This window comes from Juglans regia, chromosome 13 (assembly GCF_001411555.2).
Source record: "Juglans regia cultivar Chandler chromosome 13, Walnut 2.0, whole genome shotgun sequence".
Lineage (NCBI taxonomy): Eukaryota > Viridiplantae > Streptophyta > Magnoliopsida > Fagales > Juglandaceae > Juglans > Juglans regia.
In genome coordinates, this window is record NC_049913.1 from 16,193,806 (window position 1) to 16,217,425 (window position 23,620).

At 34.9% G+C, this 23,620-nt stretch overlaps 2 protein-coding genes and 1 long non-coding RNA gene across 3 annotated transcripts; all 3 read left to right on the forward strand.

Annotated features, from left to right (window-relative positions):
* Positions 1 to 2,646: 2,646 nt before the first annotated feature.
* Positions 2,647 to 5,844, forward strand: LOC109013686. Its single transcript, XR_004797943.1, has 4 exons — positions 2,647 to 2,687; positions 2,931 to 3,260; positions 4,268 to 5,250; positions 5,685 to 5,844. It is a non-coding gene; the product is annotated as an uncharacterized LOC109013686 (long non-coding RNA).
* Positions 5,845 to 16,337: 10,493 nt separating this feature from the next.
* On the forward strand, positions 16,338 to 18,996 carry LOC118344181 (probable nucleoredoxin 1). Its single transcript, XM_035684171.1, has 4 exons — positions 16,338 to 16,526; positions 16,906 to 17,385; positions 17,478 to 17,957; positions 18,071 to 18,996. Exons 1-4 carry the CDS (start codon positions 16,431 to 16,433, stop codon positions 18,707 to 18,709), a joined length of 1,695 nt encoding a protein of 564 aa, XP_035540064.1. The 5' UTR covers positions 16,338 to 16,430; the 3' UTR covers positions 18,710 to 18,996.
* A 3,166-nt stretch (positions 18,997 to 22,162) lies between these two features.
* Positions 22,163 to 22,957, forward strand: LOC109013717 (protein FAR-RED IMPAIRED RESPONSE 1-like). The gene has a single exon (XM_018995912.2). The coding sequence runs from the start codon at positions 22,163 to 22,165 to the stop codon at positions 22,955 to 22,957; it is 795 nt and encodes a 264-aa protein (XP_018851457.2).
* Positions 22,958 to 23,620: the final 663 nt, after the last annotated feature.

A 23,620-nucleotide genomic window follows, 5' to 3' on the forward strand; every position in this document is an offset into this window, starting at 1 on the left:
AGTGCTACGTCACGTCGCATTGTCACATATGACAAAAAAATTAAAAAGATAAAAAAAAAAATGCATAATTTTTAATAATTAAAACATGTGTTGCATTAAAGTATACTTAGGCTACGTTTGGGTGTCCAACTACTCTGAGGTATTCTTGATAGTTCTTGTACGGATAAAAATACTCTTCCATTCAAATGGATATTTGAATATTTGTAAAACACTTCCAACCCATGTGACTCTACTGTTTCGAACGAAGGAGCTCAACGGTAAAAAAGTCTGCATCGAGGACAACATCCCCTCGTCCTTCGCAGGCTATTCTTCTTCCCCAAATCACCCAAGTCATCCTCGCACAACTGGGAAATAATCCCCCTACAGTGAACCACAACATCACCGGTACTCGACCTCTATCTCCCTTTATGCAATGCTATTTCCTGTCTCTCCCTTTCTCTCTGTGTCTGCAATGTAGTACGCAAACCTTTCGAGTTGGCAATCGAGGTGATTCTCTCCATCGTGATTCGCTGCTCCCTCACCGAATGCGTGCTCCATGCTCCATCCCATCTCCACTGAACGGTTTCGATACCACTGGGTTTTGGCAGGGTATTGTCTGAGGTAGATTCGATTCCCCAACCCGTGCCCTAGAAATCAATTTTCCTGATCATTATAAACCACCCATGGCCAAAGCCACATTACGCACTAGCCAATTAAAGTCTAGGGTTCGAAAGCAACAACACTCAAGATTTCATCCCACCACATTATTCATCACGGGGCCTCAAACGCGATCCTTTAAGGTAAGTACAAATCCAATTAAATTCTCTACTTTACTGAATCTTCTTCTGTGGGCATGTCTTCTATTAATTTGGTAGCTATTTGGGATTTTTTTTTTCTACTTTTTTATGAATGGTTGATCTTTTCTATACTTACTGATTTATATAGTTCAGTAGGCTTTCAAAATTGTGTTGTGACATTAACGATAAACAAGAAAATTGGCTTTGTTTTTTTTCTTAACTTGGATTTGTAATTTGTTTCTTTTTTCCTGGGTGTGGCCATTGAGAAAGAAGAAGGAAGTTCTCACATGTGTTCTGATACAAAATAAGCACTCAAAATACATAAATGTATGTGATGAATTATGCCTGTTCAACATGTAGAGCAGAAGTTGATTATTTTTGCATTTATGTGTAACAATTTTACATGCAAATGCTTATCAACCATACAAGAACAGAGACGATTCCTGCATAGACAGAGATACAATCCAACAATTTCGATTTTTATTTGTAGAAGCAGGTTGAAGGACGGATTTTTATTCAAGTCTGTGTGCTTTTCCACCCTTGTTCCTGCTTAATTTGCTTTTCCACTTGATTTTCTCCTATACATACAAAAAATAAATAAAAAACCTATGAAAAGTATGCAACACGAAAATCATGAAATAGCCGACATCCAATCATCATGATCATCTTTGTTGACACCAAGGAATTTAACAACCTTAGGCTATGGTTGAGTGGAGGGAAATAAGATATTAGGCCGCCTATATATTCTCTCAGATGTAGTTGTTTAATTATAATAAGATATATTAATTTTGCACACATGTTTGTTAGAGAGAGAGAGAGAGAGATCAGAATAAGGCCAATTTGGTGAAGGGTGTTTACATATTAAATTTGGATGGAAGAAATGATGTGTGTTTTCTTTGCATCATTAGGTCTTGCCTTAACTCCTCTACCCCTAATCATCTCTCTTTTTCTTGCTATGGTTTCATTGTTAATTAAATTATTATATCTTTGACAGAATTATGCCAACATCAAGTACGTAATGATCTATGTGAAAATTGCTTTCCTTGAACATTTTTCTTAGCCCAATATTTGATCTATTTATAATATTGTTAGATATTGATCTTAGGGCGTATGATCCTTTCATGCTGTTTACATCAACTAGTTGACTGGGTGTATTATTATGAAAACCATACAATTAATGATAAGGGCAGTCCAAAGGCGCATGCAATGGTTGCACCCAATGAAGAGAAAAATTGTTGTTGTGATTGCTTATACGTACATCTGACCAAGTTGGGTATCCTTTTAACAAATTTGGCATTGAATAACAGAGTTATAATTTATTCATTGTGGTTTATCTTGCCATGATGATTATACTATCTCTCTCTATCCTCGGTTAATTCATTATGTTTTCAAGGCAATACCCGATGCTATGCTTGGAAAAACTGTCAGCATTAAAGTTGCTCTTCTGGTTCACTCTTGCAAATCTTGCTGTTAGTATTAGATTGGTAATTTGTTTCTGTATTTTTTTTTAATATGTCTGTTCTTGTATTTTAAATTGAGTTAAGCTTTACATGTATCACCAACACATGTTTTGTTAATTATTTGGGTTGGAGAAGCAAGTTGCTATATATCTTTTCTGAACCTTTTTGCTAACTATTTTGCTTATTTTTATAATATATTTAAAACCTATTAAAATGGCCGATAAGCATTTCCCTCCAATTTTAAACTCCTTTTGGAATGTGTAATGGTATGAGGTTTTTATTTCAAATCCTTATTGTTTCAAGTCCATCTATCTCCCCAACTCCTTATTGTGGAGTATCATCATTGTTGATTTCAATTGACTCAAATTGCTACTTTCGTGCCTTATCCATTTTCTCGGTTGATCTATTACAGCGATACTACCTTAGATCTTCTACGCGTGCTTCGAGGGAGGTATGAATATTCATGATTTTTACTATTTACTTTAGCCCATGAGTTTTACCATACTCATTGCGCGATTAGTTAAACTTCTATGTTACTATTCTTTAATTGATATGGCTACCATGTTAGTCTACCATATTTATGATTATTACACAAGCTTTAAATATTATGAACATTCTTTTAACTAGTCAACTACTACCCAAAGAATATGTGATTTTATTGGATTGCTCGCATACTTATGTTTGCAATGAGCAGCACTCCATGGATGAGTCTAAGGACCAGTGTGATCACGAGTTGTGGACCGATGGATTGGAGGAGATGTTCGTAGACATCCTCTACCAAGAGACCATTGAAGGAAAATTGGTTGGGTCAAAGATCACCAACCGAGATCATCTGAGACTTTCAGAACAGCTGTCTTGAGTTGGGAGGAAGGCAATTGATGCGTCACAAATTGGGAGAAAAATCACTCGCTTGAGGCAGAGGCTATGACTGTTCACAGATTTAATGAGCCAAACAGGAATGGGTTGGAACCCACAGACAAAAACTGTAATTTCCACGGACGAACATTGGGCAAACACAATAAAGGTAAAAAAATTTATAAAAAATAGTATAATTTGTAATACATGTTCGAGTTATATGTTGGGATTGATTTCTTCTCATTCTCTAGTGTATATGACAATTATAATATAAGTTTTTTAATTGGACTAGGTGCGTAGCCAATGTAGGAAATTCAAAACTAATGGTTGTCGAGACTACGATCTCCTATGCACTATTTTTGGGCAGTCGTTGGCGATGGGTGTTTGCCATTTTGCGTCCACATAGCAACCCCCTATGAGTGAGGAGGACGACCGACTTGAGGAGGAGGTGAGGGCACGGGGTCCTGTACTGGAAACTGCCACGAACGCGCCAATAGACATAGATGGGCCATGCATTGATGGGCCAGCTAGGAGACAGAGACAAGCTCGTCGTCAAAGAAGGGAGCCGGTTCGGGGTAGCATATCCCCAAAATTTAGCAAAACTTTGGAAGTTATGGCCTCAACCGCCGCAATGAGAAATGAGTTGGATAAACAGTTTTTAGAGGAATGTAGTAGAAAGCAAAGCAAAGGCGATGAGACTGAGTTTGGTTCGGATGCGTCATATAGCAAGCTAGGTGCCTGTATGAAGTTTTTGGATGAGATTACCCCGACACTCCCTGCACATCAATATAACAAAGCAGTAAAAAAGTTTATGCATGACAAGGCAGTTGAAACGTTCTTAATGATGCCCCCGAACCGCAAAATTGATTGGATCTGGGGGCTTCAGTGATGTAGCTTGTCTGTTACCTAACAAATTTTAATTTCATTATTGAGGATGTTGTTTTCATTGACATTGTTGTTTATGAGCTGTATAGGTTGTTAGTATTTATTTTGCTTGTTGTGTGTTTGATTTTATGACAATGGTTCAGATGAACATGTTATTGACAATTTATGAATGCTGCGATTTTTATTAACTTGGATTATTTGGCTTGTGTTTTATTGTTATTCTATTAAAGAATTACTAGTTATTAGGATTGATCAAAGTGTTATTTTTTATAATGAATTTTCACACAACAGAATGGATGTTGGAAGTGGGTCATATGATGAGCCGCAAGTAGAGGCAAACAACACCACTGAAGCTGGTTCAAGTGGTAACCAGCCTCCAAGGTGGGATGATTACGAAGCTTGGAGGAGACATGATATATCTAGTAGTAACCAGCCTCCAATGTGGGATGAATACCTACGTTCGAGGATGTGTGATGATTCGATGTGGGATAACATGTTTATGCTTACAATAGTAGCAGCAGAGGAAAGCGCATTGCCAAAGTTTGAGCGAATGACAGAACATAATATCGGCTTACGTGGACGAGACTATATAGTTGCAATTCTCAATGGACATCCGAATAACTGTTGGAACTTATTTCGGATGGAAATATATACATTTGAAGCGTGAATGAATATCTAACATCGACAAGAGAGGTTTCTGTGGAGGAAGCTTTGGCAATGTTTGCATACACAGTCGCACACGCCCAAGTTCAACGAATCACAGGTGACTAGTTTCAACACTCTACTGAAACCGTTAATCGGCATGTCTATGCAATGATGCTTGCCCTATGTCATTTTGCTCCTGATGTGATTGCACCTACACATACTACTGGGATGGCACCTTATATTCAAGGCAATCCAACACATTATCTATGGTTCGAGGTAACAATTTCTTACTCTGGTTTAAAGAAAATAAAATATATGGTTGAAAATTAAGAGACCATGGTTGGTCCCATTTTATTAAAAATGGCAAAACTCACAATTTTACAATATATGATTACATAAATGTTATGGTACAATTGACGGGACTTATATCGATTCATGTGTGCCTGCCGAGGCAACTAATGCGTATCTATCTCGTTATCAACAAGTTAGCCAAAATGTGCTAGCAACCTATGATTTCGACATGAAATTCGCATTCATATACGCTGGCTGGGAAGGCACTGCCCATGATGCACACCTATTTATGGATGGATTGAGTCATCCAGGGATCAATTTCCCATTGCCTCCTGAGGGTAAGAATTGTTACTCATTAATTTATTGAGTTATGATTTTTTGTCCTGACGTAATGTTTGAATCCCACATTATTTTTTTGTTATTTGCTTTTTAGGTTATTATTACTTAGTTGATTCCGCCTTTCCATACACACTTGGATTTATGCCCCCTTACCTTAGGGTGCGGTATCATAGGTCTGACCGGCATAGCAATAGCTCATTCTCTGAATATCGAGATTATTTTAATTATCGACATTCTTTCCTCTAGAATGTGATTGAGCGTACATTTGGTGTGCTAAAAAAACGGTTTCGAATTTTGAAATCAATGAACCCATACAGGGTGACATGACAACGGTATATTGTCATTGCATGTTGTGTCATGCATAACATTATTCGATTAATTACACTGATTGATAAGATATGGCGAAAATTTAACAATCCAAATCTTTATGAAGGACAAACTGTTGAGGATAACTCGGAACATTTGTTGCATATGCCTGACATGTCATCTGCCTCAGCACAAGCCATGGCTGGAACCAGAGACTCTATCGCAATAAATATGTGGGCACACAGGGAGGCCCATTGACACTTGCTTTAATTTTATTGTATTGTATGTTTTTATTTTTTTTTGGACATGTTTGCGGATGTTGGAATTTCTTATGTTTGTATGTTTTGGGATTTTCGCATATATGAACTAATTCTAATTTTTATTATAATTTCGAAAGGGTTTAATTAAATACGTTTGGGAGTGAATAAAAATGTGAAATAGCGCAGTTGCGAGTTGTCATCATAACATATTATATAGCAAAAGATTGTTTTTTACAAATTTTGATTACAATAAATTTTGGTAGAAATAATTTTTTAAATCAAAATTCATCATTATTATACTTGTTAAATGAGAAATGCAAGTGATGTTCAAGTTGGGTAGAAATATATGAAAAAGATCGTATATTAGCTTTTATCATGTTTATGAGCATATATACAAGAAAAAATTGATAATAGGGGGGAGCATGAGGACGTCCCAGCAATTTCAAATGGTTTTAATTAAAAAACTTTCAGAGTGAAACAAAAATTTCGAAATAGCGAATTAGAAACATATCATAATATATTAATTTTTTATAAATTTTTATATAAATAATTTCCTATGATACAAAACAAATTATGAAATGCATAATAATTTTGAATACGTTATTGCCCCGGTCGTCCATTCAAATAATTTTGATATAGGCACTTATGTTATATATAAAATTTGTATTTCAATATGAAATTTTAATTTGTAATAAAATCCAAAATTTATATTTCAATACGTTACCGGAAAGCATGCATTTGTAATTTGTAATAACACGTTATCGAAAACCATGAATTTATAATTTGTAATAATATACAAATTTTTTATTTCACGACGTTACCGGAAATGTTTGCATGTTTTAATCAAATTTTGATTTTTAATTATTTTCTAATAATTATAATTAATTTTTAATAATATAATTAATTTGCATTTTTTATTCAATTCTCGATTTTTAATTTGTCTTGGAGATTATTTATTATGCCATTATATTTATCACTATACGATATAAATAAAATCATCATTTCATCATCATTATTAATAAATTCAATCATTGATGGGACCTACACCTTTTTCAAGTACCTATCCAAAAGTCAACAACTCAACATACTTCGCACATCCAAACAACTCAAAATATTCTCAATGGGACCCACAAAGTCACTACAATCTCTACTCATAACTATTTACAAACATTCTCAACACTTCTCAGATATTCTCACTATCCAAACGTAGTCTTAGTCTAATGATTGCCTTGTTTTCCTTTCGACTAGTTGGCAATGTTTCGAGTCATGAGGTGAGCACTTTGAGAATTTTATTTTTCCATTTTCTTAAGCATTGTAGTGCCTCACGCCAGCACACCTTTTTTAGGGCTGAAGGCCCTCTCCATAAATAATTTAAAAACTCAACTTGACATGGGATGACTCCAACTCCAACTCTCTGGATAAACCAAAGCCATAAATATTACTAAGTAAGTTAATGGCTTATGATGCATGTATAGACCTAAAATATTTTATTACTCTTATAAACTTTCCAAATCTTCTATCTCTTCAAAATAATTCACAACTTCCAAAATTAACTCAAAAATGTTATTAACAAATATAATATATAATTAATTATTTTGAAAATATTTCCAACAATCCCCTACTATTTTCAAAATACATCCTGGTTAGAATAAGAAAACTTATACATAAATGTGGATGTTTTTTGGACTTGAACTTTCACATAATGAAAATACATCAAAGCTAATCAGAATGGCATAGTAAACATGCTTTGAATTAGTGATTCTATATGATTAGTCAGATATATCTCACATATAAAAATTTTTTCTCTTTGGGTAGTTCATAAAAGCCAACACATGGATTGGCTTTATGTCTATATCCTAATTTTATGAGCACTCTAGAGACAAAGCTTAATTCGCATAGGAGGCAGCACCACCCCCGACACTCATATAGGTAGACTTATCGAAAGTGTCATGTAACTAAACACTTTAATAGAACTTTGTTATAAGTCTATTAAGAGCTTATTGCTCAGTCTCTCATTTTCATTACAGCACCAAGCACTTCAAACCTTGAGATGATAAATTAGTTTGAAAACTAATTTTAATATCACAATGCTTGCTAATCACTAACATATAATGTACTTTACTCATTGAACTCAAGTCTTGATATGTTCAAGAGTTGAGTCGAGTTTCCATTATTGGTCATTTTATTGTATAGGCTTTAAACCCATCCCCTTTGATGTCTTCCACATAAAATCCCTTGAAAGTCCTTTAGTTAACGGATCTGCCAAATTTTGACAAGATCTCACAAAATCAATTGTAATTACACCATCTGTGAGTAATTGCCTTACATAGCTATGTCTTAATCCAATATATCTAGACTTGCTATTATATATATGGTTATAGGGCTGTGACAATATAGCCTGACTGTCACAATGCAAAGATATTGGTGGAATTGGTTTTGGCAAAATTGAAATCTCTATCAATAAATTTCTCGGCCACTCTACCTCTTTGGTACAAGAAGCCAATGATATAAACTCTGATGCCATGGTAGAGTTAGTTATGTATGTTTACTTCTTTGATCCCCAGGAGATTACTCCTCCACCAAGGGTGAATATCCACCCACTAGTTGATTTGTGATCATTAAGCTCATCCAACTGACATCCGTATATCCTTCTACTACTAAATGAAATCTGGTGTACTGAATACTAGAATTTATGGTATTTAGTAAATATTTTAAAATTATTTGTACAACTATCCAATGAATATGACTAGGGTTACTAGTGTATCTACTAAGTTTGCTAGCTGCAAATGCCATATCAGGTCTAGTACAAGCCATAACATACATTAGACAACCAATAACTCTAGCATATTCAAGTTGATCCACTGCTCTCCCACTATTAGAATATAACTTTAAATTTGAATCAAAAGGTGTAGCCATGGGTTTGTAATCAAAGTGATTAAATTTTTTCAATATTTTCTCAATATAATGTGATCTGGTTAGAATTATACCATTATTATTTCTTATAATTCTAATACCCAAAATCACATTTGCAATACCCAAATCCTTCATATTGAAATTAGATGAAAAAAATTTCTTAGTACTTTCAATGCTCATATTATCAGTACCGAAAATAACATGTCATCTACATATAAGCATATTATAATACCTTTATTTCCATTGAACTTGTTGTAGACACATTTATCAGATTTATGTATCCTAAAACTATTGTTCACTACAACTTTGTCAAACTTTTCATGCCATTATTTTGGTGCTTGTTTAAGTCCATAAAGTGACTTAACCAATTTACAAACTTTATGTTCTTGGCTAGGCATGATAAATCTCTCGAGTTGTTCCATGTAAATTTCTTCTTCTAATTCACCATTCAAGAAGACAGTCTTAATATTCATTTGATGGATTTCAAACTTGTAGATGGCTGCTAAGGTAATCAAAGTTATGATAGTAGCAATCCTAGCAGTTGGTGCGTAGGTATCAAAATAATCTAACTTTGCCTTCTGGGTAAAACTCTTTGCTACTAGTCTTGCCTTAAACTTTTCAATTGTTCCATCTACTTTCAGTTTCTTTTTAAAAATACATTTGCAACCAATAGGTGTCGAACTAAGGGATAAATATACTAATTTCCAAGTATTATTACCCAGGATTGAATCCATTTCATCATTAATAGCTTCTTTCCCAAAAGCTACATCCTGAGACTTCATAGCCTCTTCATACATCAAATGATCATTCTCAACATTATGTGTAATCATGATTTGGTTACAAGATGGATCTCTTGTACCCTCTGCCAAGTACACAACAAAATCTGGTCCAAATGACTTTTCAGTTTTGATTCATTTACTCATTCTTGGTTCAAATGGTTCCCCAGATTCACCATTATTTTCAAGTGATTTGTCTAATTCCACTATTTTATCATTATAAAGTGGAATTGCATTGAATCTATTTTCAAAAAATTCAGCATCCCTAGATTCAATCACTATATTGACGTCAATAGAACCGTTAGGTTCCACAACTAGGAATCTATAGCCAACACTATGATGTGCATAACATAAGAAAATGCACTCAATGGCTTTTTGTCCTAACTTCTTTATTTTAGGTTCAGGTAATCTAACTATAGCTTGACAATCCCAAACTTTAAAATGATTTAAGTTTGGTTTTCTTTTCTTCCATAGTTCATATGGAGAAACTTTAGTTTTCTTGTGGGGTATTCTACTCAAAATATAGCATGTTGTAAGCATAGCTTCTCCCAAAAAACTATTGTTCAAACTAGATTTAGTAAGCATAGCATTAACCATCTCTACTAAAGTTCTGTTGTTCCTTTCCACCACTCCATTTTGTTGTGGAGTGTAAGTCATAGTATTTTCATGAATAATGCCTACAGATTCACAATAAGTAGGAAAGTGATATTCACCTCTTCAATTGGATTTAAGATATTTTATTTTGACGTCACATTGATTTTCTATTTCATTTTTATATGCCTTAAAATTATCCAAAACTTGGTCTTTTGAATGCATCAAATAAACATAGCAATATCTAGAAAAATCGTCTATAAAAATCACAAAATATTTTTTACCTCTAGTAGTAAGCATGTTGTCCATGTCACATACATTAATATGTATTAATTGCAATAAAGATGAAGTTCTATCTACTCTAGAAAATGGTTTTCTTGTAATTTTTGTTTACATGCATGTTCTACATTTATCTATCTTATCTTTTGCATATTTAGGAATTAAATTTAAATTAACTATGTTATCAAGTCTTCTAGCATGAATATGTCCTAAATGAAAATGCCATAAAGAATATGAATCAATCATGTAAACAAAAACATCCATTTTATTATTAATATTGAGTTTGAACGTGCCTTCACTCAGATATCCCTTCTCCATAAAATTACCTCCTTTGGTCAGAACAAATTTATCTGACTCAAAGACTAATTTAAATTTATACTTATTTAGAAGACTATCAGATACAAGATTTTTCCTAACTTCTAGTATATGATATACATCTTTGAGAGTAAGCACTTTTCCAGATGTGAACTCCAAATCTATTGTGCCTTTGCCTTTAATAGTAGAAGTGGATGTATTTTCCATGTAGATAACACATCCATCTTCTTCCGACTCATACCTTTTGAACAAACTCTTGTATTTGCAAACGTGTCTTGTTGCTTCCGAATCAATCCACCAAGAGTTGTCTCCTTCGAGAATATTGACCTCAGAAATCATAGTCACAAAATTCTCTTTGGAGCCAGAGTTTTGTTACTTTTTTTTTAAAAAAAAAACGACAATCTCTTTTGTAATGACCCGATTTGCCACAATGGAAACAATTTACCCTCAGTTTCTTCTGATTCTTGCCTTGGAAGTGACTTTATTTTCTTCCAAAGTTATTCTTTCTCTTCCGGTTTTCATATATGGATTAATTGGGTTGTCCAGTTTTGTAGGTCTTCCCTTCCTCTACCATATGCATATTGGAGGTCAAAGAGTCACACTCTTCCTTACCATCTCTAAGTCTTATTTCCTCTTCCATACGAAGATGTTGGCTTAGATCTTCCTGAGACATTCATCATTTCTATGTTTAGATTTCTTTTGTAGTCTTTCCATGATGGAACCATGATGGGAGAAGTTTATCGATAATGGATGAAACCAAAATAGAATCATCAATCTTCATATTGTGTTGAGTGAATTGATCAAGAATATGCATAATTTCATTGAATTGTTCAACAATAGGCCTAGAGTCTACCATTTTATAATTGAAAATTTTGGTAGTCAGAAATGTCTTACTTGTAGCATCTTCTAAAAGATACTTAGCATCAAGGACGTCCCACAGATCCTTGGCAATTGCTTTGTTCTGATAAACGTCAAACAATGTGTCAGACATTACATTGCAAATGTGACCCTTACAGATGTAGTCGTCTTGTTCCGATTTGATTCTTGCCCGACTTTGAGCAATTGTTTCATCCTTATTTGTAGACGGCCTAGGAGTGGTTAGAATATATACCACTTTAAGACTGGCTAGGAGAAAGTGCATATTCTTTTGTCAGTGCCGAAAATTGGCTCTATCAAAACGTTCGAGTTTAACAAAATCTGCAGCAAACTCTCTCAAACTATGTGCCATTAGTAATCAAATATTGTCTTAAGATTGTTGGTTCAAAGGGTTTGCAAAATAAAAAATTGTGAGAGAAAAATTTGCTTCAAGACGCGTTACAACGCCGTTTTTGTTAAGACAATATTCACCCCCACCAATAATGGTATGCACACAGGTTACAAAAGAATTTACCTCCAAGGTACAATGAAACCCAGAACAAATCTGTTTGTCTAACTGCGTTATGCACATACGAAATTAGACTCCAAATACCCTCAGATTTTCCTATTCAGCTAATAAATTAGAAATATATTCTCGAGAATAAACAGATTTTAACAAGTTTTGAAGAAATGAAAAACTTGGGAGAGAGAAAGTGAGAGAGAGAATTCAAAATTGAATTCTGGGATACTCAATTGGCAGGCCAATGAGTCTATTTATAGATGACCAAAAGTTGTGAACGAAAACTAAAAACTATTCGGAATAAATATATATATATATATATATATATATATATATATATTGTGTGCGTTACCATATGACATAACAGTTGTACTTAGTCTAAAGGTTGCCTTGCTTCCCCTTCAACTGGTTGGCACTAATTCGAGTCACGAGGTGCGCACTTTGAGAATTTTTTTTCCTTATTTTCCCAAGCATTGCAGCACCTAGCGCACCTCCCTTTGCTTGCCCATTTGTTGCACATGCTTCGTGGAAGCACAGCCTTTGAGTGCTAAGAGCACTCACAATGGGTTTTGTAAAACCCTTTTTTATGTAACATTTAAAGAAAAGTAGCTTGAAACTACCTCCAACGGATCCTTTATTTTCAAATGTATTTTACATTTTACTACAGTGTTAAGTTAAATGAAGAGTGAACTGTTCATAAATGTAAAAATATTTTTATTTATTTATTGTCTTTTCATATACTTTATCTCTCATAATAGTTTCTCTCTCTTTGTACTTTTTTTCCAACAAACTATTAAATAATATAATATAAAGAAAAAATAGATAAACTGATGTATGGTATATTGTAAAAATTAGTATATAAAATAGAAAAAAGTAAGTTTTGATGATATATTTTAAAGGATAAGGTACATAAACCATTAGGAGTGCTCTAGGCTCCTCTCCATAAATAATTTTAAAACCCATCTAGACATGGGGGTGACTTGAACTCCGCATGCAAACACACCCTTTGAGGGATGAGGCTCCTTTCCATAAATAATTGAAAAACCCATCTTGGCATGGGGTTGACTCAAACTCCAAGTCTTCTAGGTAAACCAAAACCATAAATACCACTACGCCAATGAGTGATTTATGTTGTATATATAGACCCAAATTATTATCATTCTCATAAATTTTTCATCTCTCCTCTCTTTTTAAAATAATTCACAAATTTTAAAATTAAGCTAAAAATATTGTTAATAAATATAATATATAATTAATTATTTAAAAAATATTTCCATCAATAGTTCATATGGCTTGCCTTTGCAATAGATTAGTCTATATATTCTAATTTCAAGCTTTTTAGTCTTGACTTTAAACTTCTTTGATCATATCAGTCATTATGACAATAAATTCATAGTAATATGGTAAAAAAAAACATGACATCACCAATATATTAATATATGGTCGGTCATTTCACATACTACATGATGTGAAGAAGTAGAACAATATGTTACAATAGTGAAAAGTCATTTCAATATTCTTTGAAAAAAAAAAGAAAATAAATAAAGCCATGCGTCCGTGTAGCACAAGAGTGGTCACCGATAAGGTTAAATGAATTATTTTCATCATTTTTTTTATATATTTTTTATACTCTTAATATTTTTTTAAACTTTTTTTTTATAAATAATACTTTATTAACAATTAAGTAAAAAAAATATAATAAAAAAACTAAAATATGAATCGGTGACTTTTGTAGCGTTCCCATTGCATGATTGTAGTTTGTTCCTAGGCAGTAGGCACATCCTAGGAGTCCCTTTTTTTTATTTATTTATTATTATAACAATTTCTTGTTTATTGATTTTTTTTTCTTTTCCCCTAAACATGTAAAAGGACACGAAACATTGTTCCACCCCGTTTGAATTGCAGACAATTCTTCTTTGGAACGGCACATCCTATGTAATGATTCTTTAGGCAGCCAATAAGGAGGTGACACGTTACCTCAGCACATAGAAAGTTGTTGAACCGCATTGCACCATAGTCCAAAATAAAAATCTCTAGGAACCCACTTCGACAGAATGGAAAATCCCTATGAACCATTTCGACAGAAAATCCCTTCGCACCATAGCTCATCGCACGCCATACGACCTCCAGCCCCCGTGGATGAGCTCCCAAACCAGACCAGCGCACCCCACCGTAGTCGCACGAACCATCGCACTGCTGCCCTCCACCCCGTGCGAACCATCACACTGCTGCCCATTCCTATAGATTCATTCCATTGTGCTAGAAACTGATGTTGCAAGAAAAAACCTCCAACCTTATTTTTCAAATACCAAAATTAGTTCCCAGATGTCCATCAGTTATCGGGATTTTTTTTTATAAGCATGATCAGTTTTGATAATATAGCACCAATCAAGAGAAGCTTGGTCTTTTGCTATCCATTCAACATCACAATAAACTAGAATAAATGGAAAGTCCAAGGGGGTTCTTTGTGATTCCCATTGAGGGATTATAATCTAATACGCATTGTTGTTAGATTCCTAGTAGTTGATATTGCTTCTTTGTGTTTTTTTTTTTGGTAAGCATTAGACTGTAAAATCAGAAAGTTATGAGTCTTTGATGCAATCCAGTCATCGATTGAGGGGGGGGGGGGTTTCGGGGGGTTTCAATGGAGGAGTCGAGGGAGGAAGGGTTACGGTGGAGATGTTATGCCTGGCTCAGAGAGAGGGAGAGAGGGTGGCTTACGAGACTCATAGAGGAGGGAGAGAGGGACAAGAGATCGAGAGAGGGAGTGGGTTTCGGTGGCCTATGGATCTCGAAGAGTTTCTTGGGAAGGAGAGAGAGAGGGGGGAGTGACGGTAGACTCTAGATCTCAAAGGGTTTCTTGAGAGAGAGAGGGAGAGGGAGGAGTAGAATTTTTTTTCCTCTACAATGCAGTCCACCATTAGAAGGATGTGGACTCTACGTGATAGGCTAGCATTAGATGCCGTTGTTTGGAGTATATCGATCATACCTGTGCAAGATATTCTCAATTACAAATGTTATCCTCCCATTCTATCTTATCTCAATATTTAAATATTATAATATAAATATTTTTTAATTTTAAATTTTAAATTTTTTATTTAATCATTATAATTTTTTTTAAACTTCCAAACAAAACATAAAAAATAATTTCATTTTTTTAAAATTTTAAAATAAAAATAGTATTAAGAAATTATATTTTAACAATATTTTAATTTTATAATATTTTAATTTAATTTTTTCTCTCTATTTCTTCAAAATTCTATAAAATATTTTAACTCAAACGGCTTCACTATTATTTATAAACTATTTTACTACTATTCACAATTTTTTGATATTATCTTTTCTCATCTTAACATGCAAACGACCTTAGAGTATAGAGATTATTCCACTCAATAGGTTAATCACATAAATTATATTAGAATTGAAGCCTTTTGTTTATAGGAAAATAATCTTATGACTCTTAAATATGTCTACTAAATGTGTCAATTCATATATTTTTATCTTTTTATTTTTTTTTCTTATGATTTAAGAAGAGATTATTAATGAATTTTTATTTTTTTAATTTTTTCTTAATGATTAAAAATGTTTAAAAAATACTTTAAAAAAATAAAAAAAAAATTATTTGTGCTAATGTGCATATTTGAGATGCACGTTTGATATGTATACTAGCATTATCTATTTTTATAATATATTTCTTGTTTTTATATGATAATAAGATTTTTAACTCAACCCATATTTTTATAATATATTTTTACATTAAAAAAATATTTTTAAATAACATTATATTTTTTTAAATATTTAAAAATGTTAAAAAATATATATAAAAAAATTATTATTTTTTTAATATATCACTAACGGTAACTTCTCGCGGAAGCTAGGAATGATGGCCGTAGAGCCTCTTTTTATAATATATGAGGTACAATATAAAAAAAAAAAAAAAAATCATTTTAATAGAATTATCTTAACGAGAAGTCATTTTCGCTCTTTAATGAGATCAGATAACATTGGAAACGTCTCCTTAGCTAGTTCCTTAGCCTCGAAGTCTCACGTGGTCTTGAGTGACGTCACCCTTGACGAATGAGATAGCATTCAATGTAGTGATGTATACAATGCACGCATTCATGCATGCGGTCCATTTATTTTTTTATTTTTATTTTTTTGATCTCTACAAAATATATGTGTAATCTAAATAATACCATATTATATATATAAAATAATTATTTTTAAACAGTACCTACTATTTATATTTATTCTTTAAAAATGTAGACAACTATAAATGCTTCTTGCTGGGCTATAATATGGAGTATAGTCCTCAAAACGAAGTACAAAGTTTCAAACCAGCAGAAAAGTAAAGCAAGAAAGGCATGGCGAACGTTGAAGTCGACTGCGATTCTCATGATCTGATTTCGCTTCTCTCCTTCGAGGAGAGGGATTTTCTCGTCCGCAACAATGGGGACCAGGTAATATAACATGATCGCCTCTCAGAAAACATAAGTATGATTCTCATGAAGATGTTATCCTGATTTCATTATTTTGATTGTTTGGCAAGCAAAAAGTATATAATTCGACCATATTTTATGACTGTTATCTAGCAGATTATGAGATCCTTGCATAGCATAGAAAGAAGTAGAGCTGTAGAATGTTTACCATTTCAAATTATAGAAAAAACCCCAGTTGATCAGATGATTTTTCTACTATCTTCGCCTACTTCAGCTTTTTCCAGAGTGAAAATGAGATACTCACCTGGCCGTTCCTCAGCTTTTTCCATGGAAAATTTTCCTTTTTAATCATATTGGTCTTTGATTCTTTTTTCTCTCTCTCTCTCTCTCCCTTTCATAGCTTAAGATCAGTAATTTGTCCGGAAAGACCGTGGGTTTGTATTTCTCTGGCTCATGGTGCGGTCCGTGTTGCCATTTTACCCCAACGTTAGTGGAAGTTTACGAAGAGTTGTTGCCCAAAGGTGACTTTGAAGTAGTCTTCATTTCTTCTGATAGAAATGACGAATCATTCAACGGCTACTTCGCCAAAATGCCTTGGCTTGCTGTTCCATTCACTGACTCGGAGACCCAGAAACGCCTTAAGAACTTGTTCAAAGTGAGGGGCATCCCTCACCTTGTCATCCTTGATCCCAATGGGAAGGTCTTGACGAATGATGGGTGCAGAATCGTCAGGGAATACGGAGTGGATGGTTATCCGTTTACTTCGGAAAAAATTCAGTTTTTGAAAGATGAAGAGGAGGCGGCTAGGAAGAATCAGTCCTTGAGTTCTGTTTTGATTTCTGGCTCCCGCGATTATTTGGAGTCAAATGATGGAAATAAGGTACACCTTTGGCCAAGTACATTGATATCTTTGCTCTGTTCTAGCTATGTGAATGGCAATAATTACTAGTTGTTAATGCTATCTGTTGACAGATCGCTGTACCTGAGCTTGAAGGCAAAACAGTTGGCCTGTACTTTTCGATACAAGCTCCTGGGGCTTGCCTTGAATTTACCCCGAAACTTATTGAGGTTTATAAGAAACTCAAGGAGAGAGGTGAAAATTTTGAGATTGTGTTGATACCTCTGGACTATGAAGATGAACACTTCAAAGAGGGGTTCAAAACAATGCCATGGTTGACGGTGCCCTTCAAGGACAAGACCTGCGAAAAGCTTCCTCGTTACTTTGAGTTGAAAACCCTTCCCACAGTGGTTATAATTGGGCCTGATGGGAAGACTGTACATCCAAATGTGGCTGAGCTCATTGAGGAACATGGTATTGAAGCCTATCCTTTCACACCAGGTAAGGTTGCTGAGCTTGCTGAGATTGAGAAGGCCAGATCCGAATCACAGACACTGGAATCAGTTTTGGTTCTGGGGGAAAGTGACTTTGTGATTGACAAAAGTGGTTCCAAGGTATGCTTCTTGTTAATTTTAAGCTTACAAGATTTTCTGATGGTTGCTAAATCAGGGGAGTTATCGTACAATTGAATTCTTGCAAATTAATGTTCTGTTCATTCCTTTATTAGGTCCCAGTGTCTGAGCTAGTTGGGAAGAACATTCTGCTGTATTTCTCGGCTCACTGGTGCCCGCCATGTCGTGCATTCATGCCTAAGCTGATAGAAGTGTACCACGAGATAAAGGCAAAGTACAAAGCCTTTGAAATTATATTCATCTCCAGCGACCGTGATCAGTCCTCGTTTGATGAGTTCTTTGGAGGCATGCCCTGGTTAGCCCTCCCATTTGGTGATGAGAGGAAGAAGTTCCTGTCACGCAAATTCAAAATTCAGGGCATTCCTGCTGCTGTTGTAATTGGCCAAAGTGGCAGGCTGGTCACCAAGGAAGCACGGCAGCTCATAACAGCTTATGGTGCAGACGCATATCCATTCACTGAAGAACGTATGAAGCATTTTGAGGAAATGGCGAAGGGGTGGCCTGAGAAACTGAAACATGAACTGCATTCGGAGCACGAACTTACAAAAACTCGTCGGAGCTCATATGTTTGCGATGGCTGTGGGGAGATGGGAAATGGGTTTTCTTTTTACTGTAAGCAGTGTGACTTTGATCTCCATCCCAAGTGCGCTTTGAAGAAGGATGAAGGAACAAAGGATGGGGAGAAAGCAAAGGATGGAGTGATTTGCGATGGAGAAGTGTGCCGTAAAGCTTAAGAAGACATCCATATTGCAGAATATGTTTGTGGCTTAAATGGCATAATTGGGTTGCTTGCTTATGTTGTGTGATGCAGGCTATGTAATTGTGTTGGCTTGTGTAAAATAGTTGCATGATAGTTGTGTTGTGTTGTGGAAGTGAAATGTGGGTGTCATATCATGTCCTCAAACTACTATTAAAGCCTAGACTACTATTAAGATAAACGTATAAGAGCAAACAGGTCCATCGAGTTTGTGTGATTTGGAGTTCTAACTTGGTTCAAATATTATTAGTCTTGATAACTTCATCCTGGAGTCTTTTTTACTTTCGGATTCCTTCCCCCAAGGCAGGGTAAAATGTCCACATTGTCCAATTACAAAAACACGTAAAAAAGTGTATTTTCAATTAATGTTGGCTCGTATCAAGGTTATTACTGAACTTTTTATATTCAATTTTCATTGGCTTGCGAGGTTTAGGGATCAAATGTATTTGCAACAAAGACTACATCAGATGACTCGCTGTATGCAAATTCAATAATTTTGATTCGACTAGACACAATGTCCAGCACCAATCATTCGAGATTACAATAAAAGAAACACACTATACGATGTGTTCGTGTGCATATTAGACTCGACTCATCTACCGTTTGGGCGCTAAGAGTACCTCAACATATCTGTAAATAATATGATAATAAAGATAAGCTTAGAATAAATTAAAAAAGTGATAGAAGTACGGACTAACAAGAGACAAAACTTTTGTTACTATCTAGCATAACTTTTTGGCTAATTGCAAAATTAGTATGAGTTTTTACATTTTTGCAATTCAAGATTCTAACTTTCAAATTTTGCAAAATTGATACCTGAATTTTAAGAAACTCTCAAATAGACAGGTGCATATGTCAATTTTATTAAAAAAATTAACGATAGGTCGTGTCTTAATCTATGATTGTTTAATATGGTATCAATATTTTTGTCAATCAATCACCAATCACGTTGTTAATTTTGTAACGGTAAAATTAACGCTGTTACTGAATTACAAAAATCTCAAAAGCACTTGTAAAGGTAAAATTGAGATGTCAAATTGCGCAACCACAAAAATTTAGATATTAGTTTTGCAATTAATTTTAAGTTTATTCCAGGGAATCAAAGTGGACAGATTCACCTACGTTTTTTATTACAATAATATCCCATTCGAAGCCAATCCAAGTTCATCCGAGATTCAAGTTTCAACTTGGAGGGTTTCACCGCTAGTCCCTTCCTCCTTGTTGGCACTATATGGGATCCTTTGGTTCACAACATCTGCTCGAGGCCACTGGCGATTACAACCGTTGGATTACAGCAGAAAGTTTCAAAGGAAACAGTGAACGTGAACCTCTTTTCAGAGGAATATACTGCTAACGGCAGAAATTATGATGGAATGCTGCAATTTGCATTTGCGAAATATACTGGTATTGGTTCAAATAATAGGGTGGAACGGATGACGCTCTTATTTGGTTTGCGACACTGAAAATTGTATGGTTTTGACTTTTAACAATGTTATACTTGAATTAGACTCCCTTTTGATAGTTAACTGGTTGAAGGAAGGTCGATGTAATGTTTGGTACTTGGAGGATTTTTGGGAGGAGATTTGCAATCTTCTAAGGGACTTGAATGTGTAGTTTCAACATGTCTTTGGGGAGGGCAACTCTGTAGCAGACTGACTTGCGTGATTGGGTAGTAGAGGTTGCAATGATAAGTTTTTGAATGAAAAATATTGCTCATTTTCTGAAAGGTATCTTGCAAACTGTTCACAATGGCTTGCCCAGTTCTTCTATGCACAGTCGTCTCATGTAGACGGTGTGCAGTCGGCGATATTAAAAAAAAAAAGAAATGAAATGAAGAAGAAAAACCTGAAAGCAATTACATTTCATTTCATTTCGTCATTTCCCACTTCTTGCGTGCGCTGTGTGAGACCAAAGTCGATTTTGGGCGAGTTTGCCAAGCTTTTCTTCCTTGTTTTGGTCTGCAGATTGAAACCCATCTCTTTGGGTTCTTTCCTTGATCCAACTGCGTTGGGTGACCAAAGCAAGCCCGTCTGCGTTGGGCTGGGTCAAGGCCGAGCGTCGTTTGGGTCAGCTTGGTGGGCTTTGTTTGGGTTAGATTCGTGGGCCAGCATTTCGGGTCAGCGACGTGGGTCGGTTTCATGGGTAAGCTTCGTGGGTCATCTTCATCCCCATACCATCGCCTTCGTGGGTCATCTTCATCTGTGCTTCAATCTGCAATTTTAACATTTGATTAAATGTTTTGGTCAATGATAAACAATCAAACATGTTGTGATTTAGTTGGTTTTTTTCTTCAACATCATGTTATGATTTAGATTTGATACTGTTAAATACAAGACTTCTTGGCTGAAAATATTAATTTTTTGGTTAAATATTGTGGTTTAATTATTATGGTTTAGTTGTTGTTAAATATACAAAATGTTTGGAGTAGATCATCAAAACAATTGTGATAAATGATCTTTTTATTTTCCTACGCATACAAAAAATATTGAAGATTGATGTTGGTAGAGTTTGATCAGTGTGGTACTTTAAACAATGATTTTGGGTGAAGGATTATTATTCTTTTCCTCATGTACATTAGTTAAATTCTGAAAAAAAAAAGCCAATGGATGATTTAGTTGAGAACAAAGGCATCAATCATGTCTGGCATGCGTAAATCTTATTTGATGCTAATCAAATTTTGATAAGTTTTTTTTTTTTTTTCTTGGAAGAAAGTATGTACAATATTAGTCTTCACTCTTGGTTGATTGAAGTAATTTTCCTGATAACTTATCAAGGACATACCTTGGATATTGAACAACTTATAACAGGGTACGAGAAAAGGAGAAAAACACCCATCTCCACTAACACTATCTAGCTCAAATCCCTCAAACTCAGAATGTTATTTCATAATTAAAAAACTTATTGCAACTCAATGTTTAACATCCTAATTATTATTATTATTTTTATGTTAGGAAATCTCTCAAACTGGTCTACTAAACTATCCAAATTACATACACAGTTACTTTGGACCAGTGCCTGCATGGTCACCAGCTTTCTTGCCATATCCAGATGGAACAAAAAATTCAAGCAACATTCAGGTAGTTTTTCAATTTCTTTTTTTTTTTTTTTTTTAATTATAAGTTAATTATTTTTAAAACAATTTAAATGTTTTACTTTTTTTGTTTTAAACAAAACGTTGGTTACGCATTTCAATATGGGATCGGATCTCCGAGACCATTTATCGCTACAAGCTCCGCAACGAATGCAAGAGTTGGTCAAGAAGATAGACCCGATTTTCTAGAAACTAAAGCGCATGTACTTATACTAAAGTAGATGAAGAAATTCTGTTGGATAGACCAGATAAACATGAAACTGACGATGGCACTACAGGTACACCACAGGTAGTGCCATCGTCGGATGGTGATGATATCATTGAGAGCCAAAGTCGGGGATGAAGTTCAATTCGTTTGAAGATTTGTTGAGCTATTATGAACATTATGCTAAAACATGCGGGTTTGGGGTGATGACACAAAGGAGTGAGAGGTTAGAGGATCAAAGTATCAGATATGTCACTCTTGGTTGTTCACGAGAAGGGAAGGCCCGTAATAAGAGTTCCATTGTCACCAATCCACGTCTGATGGAAAAAACGGACTGTAAGGCAAGGACTAATGCCTTAAGAATTGAGGGAAAGATGCGATTGACTACAGTCCATAATACACATAATCACGATCTCAGTCCAATGAAATCCCGCTTCTTTCGATGTAACATAGAAGTGAGTGAGTTCGTTAAAAGAGTCATAGACACAAACGATTTAGCTGACATCCGATTAAATAAGAGTTACGGATCTCTTGTCGTTGGCGTAGGTAGCTTTGAGAACCTTCCATTTTTGAAAAATGATTGTCACAATTACATCGACAAAGCTCGACATCTACAACTTGGCGCAGATGGTGTTGAAGCACTTCGAGATTATTTTATGAAGTACAAGAATAACGTGTTTTTTGCATTGATAGATTTAGACGATGACGTGAGGTTAAAGAATGTTTTTTGGGTAGATCCACGTAATCGGGCAGCCTACCAGTATTTTGGTGATGCAGTTACATTCGACACCACATACTTGAAGAATAAGTATGGGATGCCCTTTGCACCATTTGTTGGTGTAAACCACCACAGGCAGTCGATTCTTCTGGGAGCTGGGTTGATTTCTAGTGAGGACACGGAGACCTTTATATGGCTATTCCAAACCTAGTTGCAGTGTATGGACGGTATAGCTCCAAAGGCTATTATTACTGATCAAGACAGAGCAATGAAAAATGCAATTGCTATTGTCTTTCCAAAAATTCGACATAGATTATGCCTGTGACATATACTGAAGAAAGTCCCTGAGAAGCTTGGGTCATATGCTGCCTACAGAAGTGGGCTGAAAACTCAACTGATGAAATATGTGTACGACACACAAACTATTGAGGAGTTTGAGAAATGTTGGGCCAAGTTTATTAACACGTACGACTTACATGAGAATGCATGGTTGAATAGTTTATATGTGGAGCGTGAGCATTGAGTACCGATATTCCTAAAAGAGCACTTTTGGGCTGGAATGAGTACAACCCAGCGTAGCGAGAGTATGAATACTTTTTTTGACGGTTATGTTCTTTCAAAGACAAACTTAAAGGAGTTTGTCGACCAGTTTCACAGTGCGCTGAGGAAGAAAATTGAGAATGAAAATCATGTGGAATTCCAGTCATTTAGCCAGGTCAGTCCCTGCGTATCTAGATCTCCAATTGAAAAGAAATTCTAAGAGTTGTACACTAACGCTAAATTTAGGGAAGTTCAACAGCAAGTAATAAGTGTGCTCGATTTGGATCCATCTTTACTTAAATCGAATGATGTAATGAAGAGTTATTTGATAGAA

Excerpts from the sequence above, each read along its gene's own strand:
- LOC118344181 (XM_035684171.1), top strand. The coding sequence starts at position 16,431 with ATGGCGAACGTTGAAGTCGACTGCGATTCTCATGATCTGATTTCGCTT. Across the intron at positions 16,527-16,905 it reads TCCGCAACAATGGGGACCAG|CTTAAGATCAGTAATTTGTC; the intron begins GTAATATAACAT and ends TCCCTTTCATAG. Across the intron at positions 17,958-18,070 it reads TTGACAAAAGTGGTTCCAAG|GTCCCAGTGTCTGAGCTAGT; the intron begins GTATGCTTCTTG and ends TTCCTTTATTAG.
- LOC109013717 (XM_018995912.2), top strand. The coding sequence starts at position 22,163 with ATGAAGTTCAATTCGTTTGAAGATTTGTTGAGCTATTATGAACATTAT.